General features: G+C 39.5%; 1 protein-coding gene across 3 annotated transcripts in view; it reads left to right on the top strand.

Annotated features, from left to right (window-relative positions):
• tox2 (TOX high mobility group box family member 2) overlaps nucleotides 1–3,186 on the top strand; it is an 87,931-nt gene extending 84,745 nt beyond the window's left edge. For all 3 annotated transcript variants that reach the window (XM_084020783.1, XM_084020782.1, XM_084020781.1), the window contains one exon: nucleotides 1,170–3,186. In XM_084020783.1, coding sequence (XP_083876909.1) covers nucleotides 1,170–1,212 — 43 coding nt within the window. In that variant the 3' untranslated portion in view covers nucleotides 1,213–3,186. The remainder of the gene's footprint in view (nucleotides 1–1,169) is intronic.
• Nucleotides 3,187–16,473: the final 13,287 nt, after the last annotated feature.

The raw sequence follows: 16,473 nt of genomic DNA, 5'->3' as shown, positions 1-16,473 counted from the left end.
TGTGAATATATGCCAAAAGAAAACAGATGCGAGAGAGATTTTGCTTTAGAAACTCGCAAATGTGCAACTTTTTTTCTCAGAATATTGCCCTCCTCTCTCGCCTCCTTTTTTTTGAGGCTTGTTCATTTTGAGGTAGGCCTACTAGAAAAAGATTTCTAAAGTTGAACGGCTAACACCGAATGTTTCCCGTTGCTATGACAACAACTGAAAACTACCGCTAGCATTTAAGCCCAATCGCCGATCAATAAACACGCATAAAATGACAATTTAATAAATACCAATAAAAACCAACAATAACCATCAACATCATCACCCTAAGGACCTTAACGAGGCTTTGTCACACGTTGTGATGTATTAATTAGAAAAATAAATGCAACATTCATGGGAAGTTAGCTAGCATAGATGCCGGTTGTTAGCATCGTAAATATATGACTTTATAAACTCGTTAATTTGCCACTTTATAATCTCGTAAATGTGCGACTTTTTGTCTCAGCATATTGCCCCCCTCTCTCGGCTCCATTTTTAATTATTTTTTCCTGGAGTGGCCCTAATACGCCATCGTAAAGAACACAAGATACAAGACATTTCATAAAAATAGGCTACAGCATGAAATCACATATTCATTCAAACCAAATGGAGTATTTACTTAACGTAAAAATTAACAAAAAGAAATAAATTCCAAGAGTTTTTCAGGTTGACTTTGTCAGATAGATGGAGTCCAATCGAAGTCTCTTAGACCATGTCTCCCTTGGAAACAAGCATAGTCCTGTCAGACGTCTCTCCCACTGCTTTCACAATATGTGAAGTGTTGAAAATTGCCAGCTCCGTTCCAGTGAGACCGAGGAGACAGCTGGAGAGGTAATGGTGAGATAATAGAGCTTGTCATGTGTTTGTCAGACAAGCGGTAAAATAAAGAAAAAACAGCTGTTCCTTACACAAGTTTTCACTACTATTGGACTAAACGGTTTGGCAGGCGGTGCAGTCCTGCAGCACGGGGAGATAGTCGGCATGTTTGGTTTCATTTTTTGGTTAGAAGCTGGGAGTATCAGCTTAAGTAGTGGCCCTGAAATGTGTTTGTTTAAAATACACCTCGTGTCTTTGTTGGGAATCTAACCTGTGCTTCTGCTTTTTGTTTTTTTTTGTTTTCTTGTGTTGTTTTTGCTCTCCAGTGGCAGCATGATTGGCAGGGACAAGCCACTCTACCTCACCTGAAACTGAAGATCATGCTCTGTCGACAAATACGACACCGAGGAGTCTACTCTCACCCCCCCTCACCCCGACCCCCCCCCCCCAACCATCTTCTGATGCACACACATTTACACACAGTTCACACTTAACATACAATAACACACACATACAGAAACCCTGGCACACACATTCCACCTCCCGAATCACCACCAACCACCTTTTTTTTTTTGTCAATGTAATTATTAATTTTCTCAGTTTCTAGAAGAATTTGTGACCAGAGTTGTTTGACTAGATGACTGCTGTCTGTACCACTTAATGTATTAGCAGTCCTCTTGCTGTTTAAAATTTGCCAAGCACTTATAAGCCCCTCCCCCCTCCCCTCCTCTCTGAGTCGTGTGTCCTCTCTGATAAAGGCCACTGTAGAGACTCCTCTTCTGTGTCACCATCAAAGTCCCCTGAGGGACCCCATCCAGCTTGGAATGGAAGGGGGAAAAAATACTCTTCCTCTTCTTTAATCATTTTTAATTTCCTTTTTGTTGTTGTTGTTGTTGCTGTTTTATTTATTTCTGGCTTGCAAAATTGTTCCTCTTTTTTTTGTTGCCAATAAGCCCTGTACTGTAGAGAAATATTAACTTCTAGTAGGTTCAGCGCAGGCTTTGATGTTATGGTAGCTTTGCTTAAGCGCCTGAAAATTGATACAAAAAAGGGTCGGGTTGGGGAAAAAGAAACAAAACGTGAAAAAAGGAGTCTTTTTTTAATATTAACGACCTGTTGAGGTCTACTGAGCGGTCACAGTGTGATTGTAAATATCACTTTTATGGAATCAAATTGGGAATTGGAAGTCCAGATAGATTTGTTTCTTCTTTAATATTTCATGTAAGGTCATTTTTGCGTGCGTGTGTGTGTGTGTGTGTGTGTGTGTGTGTGTGTGTGTGGACGTTAGAATGTACCCCCCATTCATGACGTGTGAAGCTGAGCGTGCATGTGCGTACGTGCACGGACACACACTCGCGTGCGAGAAAGTGTTCGGGCGTCGAGTCTTTTCTCGTGAATTTTAACAGCCTTGTGCAGCTGGATTTCAGAGGAGTATTTCACACCCTCGTTCTTGCATTAAATCTGTGCTCACTGGTGTGTTTTTTTTCCAATAAAGTTCAATCTAAAACTGAATACACAATATGTGTCCTGCGGATCATTAAATGGAAAGAGCCAGGTGAGAGATAGAGAGGACAGAGATAGAAAGAGAGAAAAGAAATGCTATGAGATATAATGTTGCAGGTGGAGAGAGAGGGGAAAAAAAGATATTGCCTCAAAATCCCCCCCTCCCCCCTCACACCTCCCTTTTCTTATTTTCTCTGACCATAATGTCAATTTTTGTCTCCTCGACATGCACAAGTGAAGTAATGAAATATGTGAATGGAGCCATCACATCCACATTACAGTGATTTTTATAAGTTTCTACTTGGTGTTTGGTTGTGTTGATCTCATCTTTTTAACTTTTTTTGTGTGATTAACAGAAATGCATTTTTTTTTTTTTTGCTGACAATGACATCTGTATTTATCTCTTTACTGTAGCATCATTTCAGTTTTAGTTGTTACAGAACTATAACAATTTAAGTTGTGTAAAAAAAAAAAAAACCTGCCAATTGTAGTTATTTTATTTGTAAAGCCAGTAACGATAAATATTTTAAATGGTTATCAATATATTGTTTCCGCTAGTTACCCATCAGCCATTTGACAGGTTTTCTTATTTATGAAAGAAAGTAGATCACTTTTTTTGCTTCTTACAATGGAGGTGTATTTTTATTCTTATTTTATTGTTTCATTTCCTTTTGGTTTGATAAAAATGATGATGACCACAACGATGACTTTTTATTTTATTTTATTTTTTTACATTTTGGGTGCTGCTCCCCCTTTTCTCCCCCCGGCCAGCAGCATTTGTTTGTGTCACAATGCTTCTTTTATTTCAAACCTGCATAATAAAAAAAAGTTTAAAAGTGATCACACGCCTGATGCCTTTTCATTTCCCTGCATATTTTTTTTCTTCTCCCTTTAATGAGATGATCAAACTTTTTCCTTTTTTTTTTTTTTTTTAATTAAAGACATGATAATTGTTGTTTTATAAAAATCCACCAACACCCCCAACTTCCTGAACCTTCCAGGGTATTTGCACTTAATGGGGGGGTCACATTCATGTCCTATATTTATATTTATCTCCAATGGCATTAGCTAATTAGCCGCGGATACGGAGCGTGGCTATTGCCAGTAAACTATCTTAACAAACAAGAGAGCAGATGCAAGAAGACGTTTTGCTTTGCTTGTGAAAGTGGTGCATCGTAGGCGTCTAGTGTGAGATAAAGAGAACAGAGAAATGCAATGTGCACACAAAAAATCAGGCAACCGTCCAAGTGTAGATTTTACCCCAATTGCACACAAAGTCTTTCTTGGGAGACTTTTCTGAGAGAGAAGAAGAGATTGAAATGGAACCGTCACGATCCCTCCATTTCCAAATGTTTTATTCATTTTACGTCTTCCTGCCGTCTCTTCCTCAATAGTGTTGAATTGGAAAATAGATCATTATTGGACAATTGGAGAACCTGCCACTTTGTGATATGACACACATTATGTGAAAATCACAGCCATACATTCTTAATACGACGGGAGATAAAAAGAGATTTTCAGGGGCCGCAGCCAGCCTGTGTGCCTTTTTTTTTGTGTGTACACAGTCATCTTGTTTGTGTGAATATCTGTTTATGTCTTTTTATTTATCCCTCTCTGCGTTCAGGTGCCTCTCTAGCTGGAGATATATCCGTGCATACATGCTAACAATATCTTATTTCCTTTTTTTTTCTACATATGCTCTCTCGTATGTGCTGGCAGCCCCTTATTACTATAACATACAAATCAAAATGGAGTTTAAACCAGCTTGTGCATGGGTTAGATACGTGCATGAGGCTGTACGTGTAATAAGTGAACAGATTTTCTTATGTCCATGAGGATCTTGCAGTCAAACCTATTATTTCACCGAGGTGATTCAACATCTCCTAAAGATATTTAATAAATTATAATTACATTTACATTTAGGGCATTAAGCAGACGCTTTTATCCAAAGTGACTTACAATAAAGACCTTTGTCAGAATATAATTAAATATTTAGTTTCAATGTTAGACTCGGCGAGATAAACAAGTTCTGCTTAATGTGATCATTTATTTCGCTATTTATTTCTGCAACTGATTGTTTAAATCCAACCATGCACGAACAACAGGTTGAGCATACGTACGTGACGACTCTGAGGTCGTCCTCAATGTGTGCGTGTGTGTGTATATATGTGTGTGTGTGTGTGTGTGTGTGTGTGTGTGTGTGTGTGTGTATGTATGTGTGTGTATGTGTGTTAGCGTTCGAGTCGATCAGCCAACGGTGGAAACGTTTCCATCCCCACCAGGTTTGCGAGATCCACCCGAGCCTTTCATTTTCTCTAAAAAACACTTAAAATCAAACAGTATTGGCTTGCAGGTCGAGGTGGAAGCGAACGCACCATCACCTTCCGTGTGAGTGTGAACTTGATCATGGGGGAATCTGACCACATGTGACACATGCTAGCTAGGTAGCAGCTTATCTGTCCTTTGAGCATTGGGTGAACAAAAGGTCTGTGCACACAAAACACACACGCACACACACACACACACCGAGCCTGTAACACATCAGCTATACTGTAGCATTTCAGTTGCAACTTGTGCTGCGGTGGAACAAGAAGCAGCAGGAAATGTGGGTGGTTTTAACAAGAAATAGGTTTCGCTTTGTGACCAGAATCAGTTAAGGTTTCTTTTTTTTTTTTTTGTTAATGCTGATTGTACTGCAAAAAGTGAATTAGTGCAACAACAAGAACACAATTTCACCGTGGGAAGCCTTATTTCATCGCAGCCATTGTCGAAGTTTTCGGTAACAAATTGCCACTATTTGACATGACAGTAGCAGCTTACATACTAATGACTATGTACAAAAGACAAAGTGTGACAATATATAAACCTGTGAGGCACAAAGTACACTTGTGGTTTCACACCTGTAGATGTCTACGTAATGCGGCGTTTAAGCCCCATCAGCTCAGATCACAGGCACAGCCCATCGTGTCCAAATTTAGTCCATTTCCTGTTTTTCGAATATTACAAATAATACAAGAAGTTGCATTACCTTTTATAAGAACCAGGCCTGCAATTTCTTTTCTTTTTTTTACATTTCCTTGAGACTCATTGTGAAACATCAGGTGATGAAGTATTTCTCTCTATGAGTGGCTTAAACTATATTTGAATGTCTCAATATCAAACACACTCCGCATGGTCATTATATCCACAACATCGTAAATCTTTTATAGAAGTGTTTCACACAAAATCACAATTAAACAAACTGGCAAGTGGTGCAAATACCAACACATTCTCACTCCCAACATGATGTCATTGTTTTCCACATGACTTACTCCTTATGCAGGGTCGTCCAATAGACTGGTTAAAGGTTGAGTAGGTGATTCTATTCAGAAACACTTTCTTTTATATTACTTGAAATCCTCATAACATACCTATAGCAATTAATAAATCAAATGCTTTGAGATAAAATGTTCATCTGTGGCCCTGGCGGGACTGCAAAAACCCCGTCCAGGGTGGGACTTTTTCAGTTTGGCGATGCGTTCAAAGTCACTGTGGTTTTTCCAAATTACGTACTCTGCCTTTAACGTTACATACATGATATCAGTTATGTTAGTTGCTCAATTTATGTATGTTGGTTAGATTTAGGCAACTAAATTGCTGGGTTATGTTAAGGAAAGTTCAGGGATCAGGGCACTTCTTTTAATGTCTTAAAAGAAGTGTGTTTGATACAGGATTTAAAGGGAAAATTGATATCCCCATTTTCTATCGTTACAAGGCGTCATTCAGCGGCCTTTTCGCTCGTGATGCCTGTCATTTCCTTTTCTTTCTTTTGCTATAGTATCAATTTGAATAGTATCAGACCATTAGGGAGTCAATTAATTTTGTTCTCATGACAAGTTTTTTTTTTTTTCATTTTTTTTTTCATTGTAAGACAAGACAACATTGACAGGACAAAAATCAACCAGATGTAGAGGACAGTTGTTTCAAGTCAAGAGAGAAAATAAATAAATAAAAAGAAATAACTAAAATTAAAACATTTAAAATAAAAATGTAAAGCAACAACAAACAAAGAAAAAAATAATTTAATTTAATTTCCCCACACCTGCCACATCATCAATACAAAGCAGGTTGAAAGTAAGCGTACGTTGTGAAACAGTTGTAGTTTTGAGCACATGGGGAATCGAAACAAAACAATGTAATAAGGTTTAGGAAAAGATCATCGTTTTGGTTAAAATAAATATGGTCGTTATTAGGTTACGTATGTTAAGGTAAGTACGTTACGCAACATTCTGTATTTGATTGACCCGTCCATCCACCCCGACCTCCTCCCTCATTACCTCCTCTCTTCCCGCCAAAACTAATATGGCCAGCAGAAATCGCCGCCGAACAATAAATGTAAATATGCTGCTTCAACAGACGACATATACAACCGTTTTCTGAGGGAATGACTTCCACACAAAAACATGTGGCCTCACAGATGTTAATGCCATACTCAAATGTTGGATACATTTACTATTTTGACTTTAAATAACATAAATTACATATTTTCTTTCCTTTTAAGCTCTCTTTCTTTCTATAATGAATGTGTATTATTTCAGAAGTTGCGTATGTCCATCAGATTTCTTCTTTTTTTATGTTTCTGCCTTCCTCGGAAGAGAAGGTGATGTGAACAGTCAAATATTGTACCTTTGATCTTTATGGACACATGGTTGAGAGAGAGAGAGAGAGAGAGAGAGCATTAAGCAAATGGTGGCCAGAAGAGAAAGACGAGTTTGAAGTCTCTCTCTTTCTCTCTCTCTGTCTCTCTGTCTCTCTCTCTCGTTTGGCCGTGGGCTGTACAGGGCAGCAGCCCACATCCTTGAAGAGAAACCACTGTGCTCACTGAGTAAGAGGTAAAATAATAGTGCCTCACATGTCTCCATCTCAGCACTTCTTTAAGTCTTGACTTGAAGTGGAGATGAGTCAGATTGAGAACCACACACATAACTATTTTCTCAACACGCCTGCAGTCGTCTGTGAAAGTCGGGTCTCTTCATGCCCTGGATCACCTCACAACCCAAGCCACAAAAACGGGACCAGCCATACGCAGTCATTTCAAAATGTTTGTTAAATGCCGCAGTTGCTCTATTTGAGCAATATCGCCCACACACGTTGCACCTGAGATCCTCCAATAATTGCATGTTGGAGAGAGAGACAGAGAGAGAGAGAGAGAGAGAGAGAGAGAGAGAGAGAGAGAGAGAGAGAGAGAAGGGGGGGGGGTGTTAAGAGAGAAATGGCTCTGTTAGTGTAACAAGGTTCTGGTCCAGATGTTTGGGATTAAAGCGCTTGTTATGAAAATACAAAATAGTAAGGTATTCGGGCTGTGTCATGCACATGGCATGTGGTGCTTTTTTTAAACAGGCTCGCGGAGGAGATTGGGAAAGGATTCAATTGAGTATAGTGCAACATGTTTGGCAGTTTGTATAACAGTCCGAACATTTGGTTGGTGAAAAGAAGGTCCGTGTTCTTTAAAAAATCAGCACCATAGCAACCAAGCTGTGGAACATGTTGTGCCAACATAGAGTAAATGTAACTTCACAATGCATTTTTTACACTTTGATAAACACAGTTTGCTCATTTCATTGTCAAAACCTAATTTTTTTTTAGGAAAATAAAAGCATGGAACAGTTATTTTTATGGTGTTGTTTTCTGTTTACCTTATGAATTATGAGATGTTCTACTGTCTAAATTCACACATGGCAATGAACTACAACTAATGATTTCTAGAGCAGCAAATAAAAAAACAAGCTTTTAGAGACATGTAATGGGCCATATGCTTTTAAAAACATGCATATTGACCCTTTTGTTAGAGCAAAATATTATTTTGACAACATACAAAGTAGGAAAAATTAAACGGTCAACACCAAAAATGAAACAATATTTTGACAAGACTATAGAAAGCCATGAGTGCAACATTAGCGCTCATAAAACCAAATATCTCCCAGAATCTCTAATCGTCTCCTGCAGTAGAACAGAAACCGTTGAACTCAGGAAGTACGAACAAAGGAACCACCCAACACCATTTATAAATAACAGGCATGATGGAAACGGTTTACCATATGTGATCTTAAAGAAAAGAAATGGTATCATATGATTGAAGGTTAAAGAAAAAATAAGAAAAATGAGAATGCTGCAAAAGGCCAGAGCCTGAAAAATCTCTTCTTTGACAATAAACGTTTTATAAGAGATTACATTGAAATTATTGATGCGATTTGTAATAAAAAGTCTTGTCAAATAAATGATTAAATGGTTTTAACTGCATTGTCATATGCTAATGCTGTCAATGCAAATCTCTCAGCTGACTGATATGCTAGCCACTGCTAAATGCTACAAACATTTACTGCCTTTTTGGCTTTGCTCTGTTTAGCTTATACTCATTTTTCAAAGATAAACTTGATATCTTTGTGAATTTCATTTCGGAAACTATTTCCTGCGGTTCTTCCGCAACCTTCTGGAATGAAGTACGACGCCGCCAACAAGACTTTCATAAACTCTGATTTCTTTTCTGTATCTCTGAAATATTCTCACAAGCACATATAACATAATAGTCAATTGTAGATTGTCTTGTTTAGTCACTTTAAGCGGCGCCAATGTGTCTGACACACTATTTCTCCTCTTTTTTTTTTAAACAATCAGTGTTTATGTACCTGCAGGATCCAGAGTGCTTTGTGCTTGTTTGCAATTTTCATATTTCAAATCCAATACATCATTCCCTCTTTAAGCCCCTATCACTCTTCATTTATGTCTGTGAGACAAACTTTCTTTCTTCCCAAGGGACGCTTTATTTTTGTCAGGTGCATCTGCATTCATTAGAATCAAACACAACCAGAATCTATTCCTTCTATTTCTTGAGTTTTCTTTTTTTTTCTTGTCTCTCCAAGTAATCATATTTTCTGTCACTCCAAAGTGTTTTCAATCAGTCCGTCTGGTTTTAAAAGAAATTGACTTAAAAGGTTTGGAGGAGGCGAAAAATGTGGATTGAATTGTAACTGATTAAACTCAAAGGATCATGCAGGGCTAAATCCTTGGTGGGGAGCTCCAGGTGCCTTTGATGAAGGCCAAGCGGCGACAATGCATGGGCTTTTTTACAAATAAATATCAGTTCTACATTAAAAGCATTCAACTCATTTCTCAATGTTACCTGTCCATTCTTTGAATCTCGCCAGTTACAGCAGGTGAAATTGCACCAAAGAGGACTTATTCAACGATGAACCGACTTCCCACAGAGAAGGACGGAAGCTTTGTGAGCAGGTCAGCCTTGCAGATTGGGGAAGAAGACTTCAGACCCTTTAAGTACACCAGAGAGTCCTTGAAACTGAAATTCTATTGGATTTTTGGGGCTCAGAGGTTGAAACATAACCTATCTTGTGACCATTTTTAATGCTACCAACTGTGATACACTTTTTTTTGTTGTGTCCGCCACGAAAGCTCAAAAATGTCATTCCATCAACAGGTTTGGTAATATTTCCAACACCAGAGGATGCGATCTGAAAGATCGAACCGTCGACATATCCAAAGTCGTTGGCATGATGTTTCATATTCATATATCATAAAACTATTTATTTTTTAGGAACGTATGTTAAAATGTATTATTTTTGCACGGAATAGAGGAGGGTGTGTTGATACCTGAATCAAAGTCCTGTGCTAGCTTGTGCTACTTAGATAGCAATAGAGATAGCTTCTGAGGCAATTGGGTGAATTGGGTTTGAGTGATGGACCTGCATTTATATGATGTTTCTAGTCTTTTTTGCCACTCAATGTGCTCTACACTACATTCTACATCTACATTCACACACATTCATACACCGACAGCTCAGGCCACATTGACACATTGGGTATTTACAGAAACTAATATTTCCCCACCTCCGTTTGGGCGTCAGTAGCCAAATAAACTGTACACACCTCCGTTTTTGTGTAAAAGAAAGACCAAACCGCATGATTTATGCCTTTTTCCTATGTGTAAACTGGGTCTCAGCCTTCGGGGTCAATTTGGGGTTCTTGGCATGTGTCTGCTTATCCAGAGTTTGCATTTTCTGATTCAACCGAGACTATGTAGCCTACGTCTAATTGATATAAATGAAGGTTGCACTCGAGTGGAAAAATGCTCCCGAAACTAACCGATTGAGCTAGCTAACGTTAGCTTACCCTGCGGTCCTTCCACCTTGCTTTCCTGCCACTAAGAAACTCGACAGTTCTGGAGACGAGTGATTGAGCTAGCTAGTGTATCCTGCCAGAAAGTCAAAGTCTCAAAGTCTGAAAGTTGCTACAGCCGGAACTTGCCGGCGCCCCACTTCTCCCACCTTGAAACTAGCTTCATTCAACGATAAATGGCAATTTTGTGTTATGATGAATGTAACATGAGGAAAATTATGAATCCTGGCGCATCATATCACGACATTTCATTACGAAACAATGTTTAATACAACCAGCTTGAAATTAATCATATCACATCCATATTCAACTGCCCCATTTTTCAATTTAGATGCATCTTCATGCCTATTTGACTCATTCATTTATTTGTGATTTTTTTTTTTTTTTTTTTTTTCTTGTAAGAGAGCTATCAATCTGTCTAGCTGATGAACAGGAGACTATCCATTTATTACTTACATGAGATGTTCCTGTGTTTTCATGCGCTGACAGTGATTAAGTGCATAAATAGTGTGTACAGCCTCTACGTTTACATGCTCTTATTTGTTAAAAACTATATTGTGACAATTTCTCTCTCATAAAGAGTAATATGCAAATGCAAACAGCCCAGAACCTTAACTTGCTGATTCAGCGGACACACTTTAATCTGGGAAACCGTAAATTCATACACACTCTGCCATTGTATCATTCATTACTAACTTTAATTGCATTTGTTAAACGCGAGCCAGTAATGACTTGAATCCTGTTTTCTTCCTCACAGACGCGTTCGCGCTAGCGGCCTCTTTCTTTTTCTGTTTGTCAGCCTCAGATAATAAACACAGGAGAAACATTCGGGGGAAAAGACACTTTAATGTTTGCTTTTTTGTTGTTGTTTTTTTTTTAAAGGATTATCAAATTAATGGAAACTGCTCAATAACTGCTGCAATGAGGAAATGCTTCCCACCTAATTGAATTAGGGTTTTCATTTCTGTGATTTCTGTGTTTGTTTTTGGCAGCTGCCATCTGTTTGCCTGGGACCAGCTCTATTAATAAGCTATTCAGATTGAGATGGGGCTTTATTCCAGCAACTGTTTCTCACCTCCTCCCCTCTCTCTCTCTCTCTCTCTCTCTCTCTCTCTCTCTCTCTCTCTCTCTCTCTCTCTCTCTCTCTCTCTCTCTCTCTCTCCCTCGCTCACTCACTCAAATGATTGTCATGGAAATCATCAGAGGTGCCAAGCTGCAAACAAAAGAAAGAGCTTTAACATACACCTGAGCCAAAAAGAACAGAATTGCAGTCTAATTACGATGGGGACAATTAAGACTGTGCATATTTATTGACAGGGGACTTCACACAGGAGCATATGCTCATGAATACCTAAAAAAAATGAAATACAATTTAAAAAAAATGAAGGCAGGATGAGATGATGGTGTTGGATCTGAATGTCTATATGATGGTGTTGCTATGGGGGGGGGAGATACCATTTTAACCCTAGAAAACATGGAAGGTGATGAGAATGTGCATTTTTATTGTAATGTCCTCATCAACTATTGTATTATGCACTCATTTTTGCACCACGTTTTGATGTAATGCCTTTTTGAAAGCAATCTGGCCAATTTCCATTGCCTCAAACAAACAAAGAAAAAAAAACTTAAGTGCGCTCATCATCACCAGCTGCCAGTATTAACCCCCCCCCCCCCCCCCCCTCTCTCTCTCTCTCTCTCTCACACACACTCTCTCTCTCCCCCTCTCCCTCTCTTTTTACCCCTCCTGTTGACAGCTACAGTCTCCCTTTCAATGCTCCAAGAACAAGGAATTCCAATCTGGGCTTTGCTCAGTATTCTGATCACACACCTCTCTCCTCCAGTAATACAAGTCTACTTTAAAATTCATAACTACATTTGGAAAGAATAAAAGGGTGCCCTGATGGAATATTTCCAAGGAGCTTACTTGAGCGAAAAATACAATTCGCTTTGGCATATTTAATAACCCTAACCTGGTCTTTAAGACATACAGTAGTAATAACAATAATATTAAAAAAAATACTGGTGACTGGAAAAAAAAAATAGAAATCCAAGCTATGCCTCAGCATGAAATGATCACCTATAATTCCTGCCTCTAGGAGGAGGATGAACGACGGAGAATGAAAGAAGAGAGAGAGAGAGAGAGAGAGAGAGAGAGAGAGGCCTTGTCAAAGTTAGAAAGAGTCAGCTCAGCTCGACTGTCATTTTCTGCCCCTCTCCTCCTCTCCTCTTCTGCCTGGGAGGCAGTTTGAATTGAATCAAACAACCCAGATTGATTAAGCTCGGATGAATGACTTTCCAATGACACAGGACTCGGCTCCGGCCTCAACCCCCCCGTCCCTCTGTACATATTTGACATTGGTTATTGAAGGAGTTGATGTGAAAGTGATTGCGCCGTTGTTTCCCCTTTTGGATTCTGTGCGCCAAAAGGGTGAAAACGCTCCTGTACCTCTACAGTTGACTGTTGTCGGCCATTGTTGGGTTCCTTGAAAGTCCTGTTTGATTCCTGCTGAATCCTGCTTTGGTTCAAAAACGCCTCTCAGGGAAGAGGAGCACAATGAGTGAGTGTGAGAAAATAGATAACATGCTCCTCCAATTGGAATATGAATTGCTCAGCTCAAGTCTTAGTATTAATCTCTTGCCCTCTTCTCTCTCTCTCTCTCTCTCTCTCTCTCTCTCTCTCTCTCTCTCTCTCTCTCTCTCTCTCTCTCTCTCTCCAGTCCTTTTGTGTTAAGAGGGAGAGAGAGAAAAGATAGAGAGAAAAAAACAAGAAAGAGTATTGAATATTGTGGGATGTCCTGTTCTGAATTAGGTCAGAGCCAATCAAAGCTTAAATGCCCCCCCCCTCCACTGAGCACCAATGCTCTCTTTGTGATTTCTCTGTATGGAGAGACAGAGACCCCTACTGTTTCTGACCGTACATTAAAACCAGTCAAACCTCTCCTCCCTCAATAATTTACTGCCATCTGTCTGTGATGATGCACACTGCAGCAGAATGTCCACAGCTGCATGCACATTTATAATAGCTGCATGCACATATAAAATATACAGCTGCATGCACATTGTGGGCAGCAGTGGAAGAGGTTTTTTTAGATCCTTAGTTATTATCTGCAAAGACACCAGCTAAAAAATACAAAGATAGAAACCCTGCATCGCAACGCAACGCAACTCCTGGTCCAAGCACTGGTCATCTCCCGCCTTGACTACTGCAACTCTCTCCTGGCTGGACTCCCGGCCTCTGCGATTAAACCATTGCAGCGTATCCAGAACGCTGCAGCACGTCTTATCTTCAATCCAAATTCTCCCATGTGACCCCCCCTCCTCCGTGACCTCCACTGGCTCCCTGTTGCAGCACGCATCCAATTCAAGACGATGACACTGGCCTTCAGGGCCATCAATGGAACGGCACCCATCTACCTTCAAACACTGGTCAAACCTCATGCCCCGAAGCGAGCACTTCACTCCTCTACTTCAGCTGGCCGGCTGGTTCCACCATCGCTGAAATCAAACAAATGTCGCTCAGCAAAGTCCAGACTCTTCTTAGTTCTGGCGCCTCAGTGGTGGAACGAACTCCCGACTAATGTCAGGACGGCAGAGTCATTTGCCATCTTCCGAAAAAGGCTGAAGACTCACCTGTTCAGACTTCACCTCGACTCTACATAGCATGACCCACTTCAACTCCCCCCCCCCCTCAAAAATAAAAAATAAAAATAAAATAGCACTATTTTCTTACCTATAGCACTTTGATCATAGCACTGTTGTTCTTCAGGTATGTTTGCTGAACAGCTACTACTTTACTCAGTGAGGACCAAACACGTGTTTCTATTTTTTCGCTCTTACGTTATCAGCAATGATATGTTGTGGTTTCTTTCTTTCGACAAATGTACTTATTGTAAGTCACTTTGGACAAAAGCCCTAAATGTAAATGTAAATGCATTGTTAAGACAGTGACCATGGACTGGATATGTTTTTTAATTTGTTGTTGTTGTTGCTGTTGTTTTTTTTACAATTGTTCTCCTGTATGTTGTTATTTTCTGTTAATTGTATTAACATGCTCTTTCTGTAACAAAAAACTAAGTAAAAGTGAGACCAAGTGAAAACCCAGCAGTGTAAAAATACTCCAAAAGCCCTGCTTTTAAAAGAAAAGTCAATTCTGAAACAGCAAAGGGGCAGATTACTATAAATGCCAAATATAATGGAGTAAAAAAATATGTTATAATATTTCTCTCTAGAATGGAGGGAAGCAGAACAAGTATCGTAAGTGCTCAAAGCGCACTTTAAAATATATGCAAGTTTGATGAGTTATGTATTCACAAGAGATCTTTTGCTGATGCTGCAGTGTCGAGGAGGCCTGCAGACGTGTGACTCAGTCAGACCTGCAGGACAACATGCATTGCTTTCACAATGATATAGAAAATATTGTCTTTACAAAAGGAAGTGACGGAGACGGGTAAAGACAATGAGCTATTACTGGTGAGCAACACCTCATCAGACAGCTGCTGCTCCTTTTTATTTATTTATTTGTTATTTTTTTTACAAAAATGATGCTTCGCTTGACGGTGTAATAAAACGTCAAAGTGATGCCAAATGGACGCGCTGGGCCTGTGCCATCTTCAGAACGCTTCGCGGACGGTTATTTAAGAGGACATTTTAATTTTGTCATTTAAAAAAAGACATGTCCACTTTCATTGCTTGTCATTTCAATAAAAACTGTTCATCATTATCTAATTTATTAGTTTAACAAAGACTTTGACGCGACGCAAGTATTAAAAATGAAAAGGGAACTAGTTAAAATGTCAGATTGTAATTGGTTAAACTTTTAAAAATATTGAGAGAGGGACCTGATGTAGGACTATTTTTCACCGAAGCCATAAAGCATTTAGGACATAAAACCTGTCATTAGTCTGAAATTGGTAAAGTCTACAGGATGGGAGAGAGAGGGAGGGAGAGAGAGGGAGGGAGAGAGCATAAAGCCACAGTTATAGAAACATTTTATTGACTACATGCAGGAGCTGGAGCGCAATAATAATCAGGTTTATTTGATTACAGAGCAGCAAACATGAATGCACTTCTTGGAGTATTCAATGATGTTTTGTTTATTTACTGCCGCCGTTGGTTTCCTACAGCTGGAGCATATTCTTTGGTGACATTTTTTCGCACCATTTATATTTACAACCCTTTTTTTTATGCCAACCACATGCCCAAATGTGTTTTTCTACATTTGTGAATGCCTTCCTCTTCGGACAGTGTCACCACAGCGACAGGGAAAAAATAAACCTTTCATCACCGAAATGTATCTGACAAAATAGTATGAGACGAATCTGAGCTGAAAGATCATCAGTATCGTCCTCTAAACAGGACTGATCAGTGTCTCATCTCCAGTCCTTAATGCCTACATTCACTCTTCCTGGTTATTGTGGAAATTCAAACAAAGGCCATACTACCAAATTGTTAACATCGCCTATTCAATCGTATTCAGAGTCAATATTCCTTCTCTTTGTGTGTAATAGTGTTTGCTCTCTGGGCTTCAGCACAAAATAAGGGATTGCAGAGTACATTCTATCCAGCGAGACATTTTCTCTTAGACCCTTCCCTTACTAACATCATATTTTCTGACAACCCCCCCCCCCCTCCCCTCTTCTCCTTTCCTCTCCCTCCTAAGTGCCCTTCCACTTTTGTTAATCAAAATATATTCACACAATCTCCTCCTCCTCTCAGGCAGGATCTGAGAGGCTGATTGGCAATTTTCAGCGAGACGGACGCAGCCAATCTGTGGGCTCCCTGCCGTTGCCATGGCAACGCCTCAACAAGAGGAGCACTGGGGCTGAAAGGGGAGAAGAGAGAGAGAGAGAGAGAGAGAGAGAGAGAGAGGTTCACCGGGAGGAGATATGATCAAATGTGAGCACTCTACTCTGATTTGATGGTCTGATACGCAACTCAGTTTGTTATTACTAGACTCTC

This window comes from Eutrigla gurnardus (genome assembly GCF_963514095.1).
Source record: "Eutrigla gurnardus genome assembly, chromosome: 2".
Lineage (NCBI taxonomy): Eukaryota > Metazoa > Chordata > Actinopteri > Perciformes > Triglidae > Eutrigla > Eutrigla gurnardus.
The sequence above is the reverse complement of the archived record's forward strand: the minus strand, read 5'-3'. Positions and strand labels throughout refer to the sequence as shown.